General features: G+C 55.1%; 1 protein-coding gene across 3 annotated transcripts; it reads right to left on the bottom strand.

Moving 5' to 3' along the window:
- Window positions 1-487: 487 nt before the first annotated feature.
- Window positions 488-3,463, bottom strand: LOC113202985 (uncharacterized). Of its 3 annotated transcripts, none has more exons than XM_052277138.1 (2): window positions 3,194-3,463; window positions 488-2,197 (listed from the first exon to the last, which is right to left on the bottom strand). In XM_052277138.1, the coding sequence occupies exon 2, from the start codon at window positions 2,162-2,164 to the stop codon at window positions 566-568; it is 1,599 nt and encodes a 532-aa protein (XP_052133098.1). In that variant the 5' UTR covers window positions 2,165-2,197; window positions 3,194-3,463; the 3' UTR covers window positions 488-565. The 3 variants fall into 3 exon arrangements, with proteins under 3 accessions (XP_052133098.1, XP_026273239.1, XP_052133099.1); XM_026417454.2 differs by having other exon boundaries at window positions 3,188-3,462; XM_052277139.1 differs by lacking the exon at window positions 3,194-3,463 and adding an exon at window positions 3,018-3,137.
- Window positions 3,464-3,509: the final 46 nt, after the last annotated feature.

Raw genomic sequence — 3,509 nt, 5'->3', positions numbered from 1 at the left:
GGGGGGGGGTGAGGGGATACCCAGCTCGAGTCTGAATTTACCTGCCGCGATTTTTTTCTTTATTGCTATCTCACCGAAAGGTTGGCGGCTTTTAGCGATTTGGGTCCGTAGCGGGTGAATTTGAATTTTGGCAACTTATTTTGGGCCCGCTGGTTACTTTTCTGTAGAGCTTAACGTAGACCAAGCGATAGTGAGTGCGTGGTTTGCTTCTTTAGACGCGCCCTGGAGCATCCAGGAGGCGTGTGGGTGCAGGTGCACTGTAGTGATGTCATCCCAAGCCAACCCCAGCCCAGAGAAAAATTAGATAACAGAGTAACATTAGAATTTAAAATGACTTGTTTATTTAAGCAGCTCATTGTATTGTTGCTAGAAAACTGCCCACAGTAACCTCAATAAAACAGAAATCTTTTTTTGTATTTTTAGAGACGGGGCCGCGACGCGACAGCCACTGTGACATTTGGCTTAAAAGAATAAAAACAAAAGCACATCTTGTAAACTCAACACAGTACTTTATTCAACCTCACATTATCAAGATGTTGAACACAGAAGGCAATATGAGCGGAAGTCAATTAGAAACAGGAGGTACGTGAATCCAACGCCATTGTGAGGGGCTAATAATGTGGTCCTGGGGAGAGGGGCATCGTCCGATGTCATGACCGAACAAACCGAGTCCGCACAAACCCTTATTTCCTGAGCCGTATTCCAAGAACCGTATTTTGTCCAGGGCCCAGAGCTCCGTGCGAACCACCCTCAGCAGCTCCGGGTGGCAGCGGCGTGCACAAGGGACGCACTGGCCACCACGGTCATCGTACCCGTCGCACTGACTACAGTCATCGTCACCGTCACACTCATCACAAAAAATGTCATCATCGCTGTCATCGCACAGGCCACGGCCATCGACCCCCCCACACAAGCGGGGGTTTTGCAGCTGCAGGTGGACCATGGGGTTCCGGGCGAGGAACCCCATGGCGTCGCTGTGCAGCCACGCGTGGGCGCAGTCCTTGTAGGCCCAGTGCACCTCCAGCCTCCGCAGGGTCGGCGCGGTCACGGGGGAGATGCCCTGCAACAGCTCGCTGTCCACGGGCTCGTCGCACACGGTCAGCTCGCGCAGGGCGGCCAGCCGGGGCAGCGCGAGCAGCAGCGGCCGCGACGAGGGCAGGTCGTCGATGAGGGACAGCGACTCCAGGCGGGACCGCCCGGACGAAGCCAGGGCCTCGACGGCCTGTGCGCCGACGCTTTTGCGGTCGACATCTGTTGTTGCTGTGACATCGACCAGAGACAACCTGCGCAGCTGATTGGCTCGTTGCAGCAACGACACGACCTGCTCGTGGGAGTCGTCGTCGTACACCAAAAGGGTCAAGTCCGTGAGAACCTCGGATGCCACTAGGTCCTCCAGCCCGGGCAGCGCGGCGCACCTCAGCCTCCGGAGGCGGGGCAAGCTGACCAAGAGGCGAACGGTGGTGGTGCATGATGACATGCCGCGCACGAAGCCGGCCCAGTGCCTGAAGTAGAGCACGCCAATGTCGACGTCCTCCAGAGTGGCGGCGTGCCCGCCCAGCACGGCATTCACGAGCCACTCCGAGCTGCCCAATAGCTCGCACCTAAACTTCTTCAGGGATGACGACTGAGACTTGCAAACAAAGGGGTGCAATGAGATAGGCCAGCCGTTGGCGAACTCGAGACTCTCCAGGCTGGAGGACTGCACCAGGGTCCGCAGCAACACGTCGACGGCTTCATTCACAATTTCAACGTACGGGGGTTCAACGTACTCCACCACCACGGTCCTGAGGCGCCCGAGCGCCTCCTGGTTCCGCACCACCTGGGTGAACAGTGAGATGTCCGCGCCCAGCCCGTAACATTTGAGGATCAGGCGGTCAGCAGGGCAGGTGGTCGTGGCGTACGGTAGCGCACCGCCTTCGCCCAACCTGACGACCATGGTCCCCACGCAAGGCGCCAGGCGCAGCAGGCCGGCGAGACTCTGTGTGCGCCTCAGCTTTAAGCTGTCGACCTCCCGCCGGCACCACACGTCCCGGTCCAGGGCCAGGCCGCACAGCCGCTTGCACACGAGACGGCACGCGAACAGATCATCCACGCACAGGTACTGCATCACCGCCAGCAGGGCGTCGCCGGGAAGCTGCTCCAGAGTCAGCGGCTCAGCGGACATGGTGTGGGCGGCGGCAACACGGGCAACTGCACACTGGAAACAAGGCGCGCGTTAACTGGGGACTGCAAGGCCGAGGGCCAGACCTTGTCGAGATGGGTGATTTCGCTCAGATGTGCACATTTCCATTACAGATTCTGAATTTCGTTTTGTTCTTGATCTGAGCGGATCTTTTCACACTAAGTCTATCGCGGGTCAAAGAATCAAAGTCCTACACTGGCCAACCTTAATGATTAGCCATTACTTAACAAAATACGTTTGAACGCGAGGAAGATATCCGTCGACGGGAGTTACATAAAAAAGCTGGCAAATCGTCGACGGGAGTTATACAGGAATATATGGGAGTTACAAATGAACGTCGACGCCTCGTTGACGGGAGTTATCGAGCGGATCCCGTGGCGAGTCGACGGGAGTAACAGAGGTTATGTTCTCGGCTGCAGGCCAGTGGGCCGGCCGAGGCTGACCCATCATGACGACTTTTATTTTCGTCACAAGGAAAGGGGAGAGTGTGGGGATCATTATTCTGTAACAAACATTGAGATGCACCGTTTATAACGCCCGTGAGACGCACTAGAATAAAGTGACAAAGTAATGCGAGCAACTGCAAATGTCCGCGGCGCTTCTTAAATTCGGGTCAGCACTTTACCCCACTTTGATTACACGATACAAACAAACAAACAAACATGAAAATGTCCTGCATGTCTTGCTAGTCACACTTTCAGTGGTCGCCAGCAGAGAGAAGTCTCCGAGTGAAATGAAAATAAACAACCTACGGCAGGGTTATGGACACTGCGAATCGGCTGTTTCACGTCAGTTTTAATTGGTTTTATAATTGAAATAAGTGTATTAGCCTTACCTGATGAACAAAACTAGGTGAGACAATTAATAACAATGTTATATTAGTGAACAGGCACCTTCCAGAAGGCTAACTTTAAAAAGTATGGGGGCAGAACATGCAATGTGCACATCTCGGCGAAATCACCCGAAGTGTTCAACGAGAACACATATACTGGCGGCGGGCCTTACCTTTACCTCTGCCGTGAAGGTTAGATGAGCTGGGAGATGTCGTCCGTTAACCAAGTCCTGCCCGAGTAGGAGATGCTGTGCGACTGATGCTGATGAGATGGTGATGACGTCCAGCCAGGGTTGCCGCCAGGAGCCGAGCGAGTCAAGTCGCCCGAGACGAGCGCGAAGTGCGACCGAGTACCGACTACCGAGTGCGCCCGGCGCCGTTTGGCCAATGAAATCGACCGGGGTATTAAAAAATCGCCCGGTGGGCACCCGGGATTTTCCGGGAACTCTAGCTTGTGTAGAGTGGAGGTAGGTAGGTGGACCCTGGACTGGGACC

Source organism: Frankliniella occidentalis, unplaced genomic scaffold, assembly GCF_000697945.3.
Source record: "Frankliniella occidentalis isolate FOCC.00 unplaced genomic scaffold, Focc_3.1 Scaffold5873, whole genome shotgun sequence".
Lineage (NCBI taxonomy): Eukaryota > Metazoa > Arthropoda > Insecta > Thysanoptera > Thripidae > Frankliniella > Frankliniella occidentalis.
Note: the sequence above shows the minus strand (reverse complement) of the source record. Positions and strands in the feature narration are given on the sequence as shown.

Excerpts from the sequence above, each read along its gene's own strand:
- LOC113202985 (XM_052277138.1), bottom strand. The coding sequence starts at position 2,164 with ATGTCCGCTGAGCCGCTGACTCTGGAGCAGCTTCCCGGCGACGCCCTG.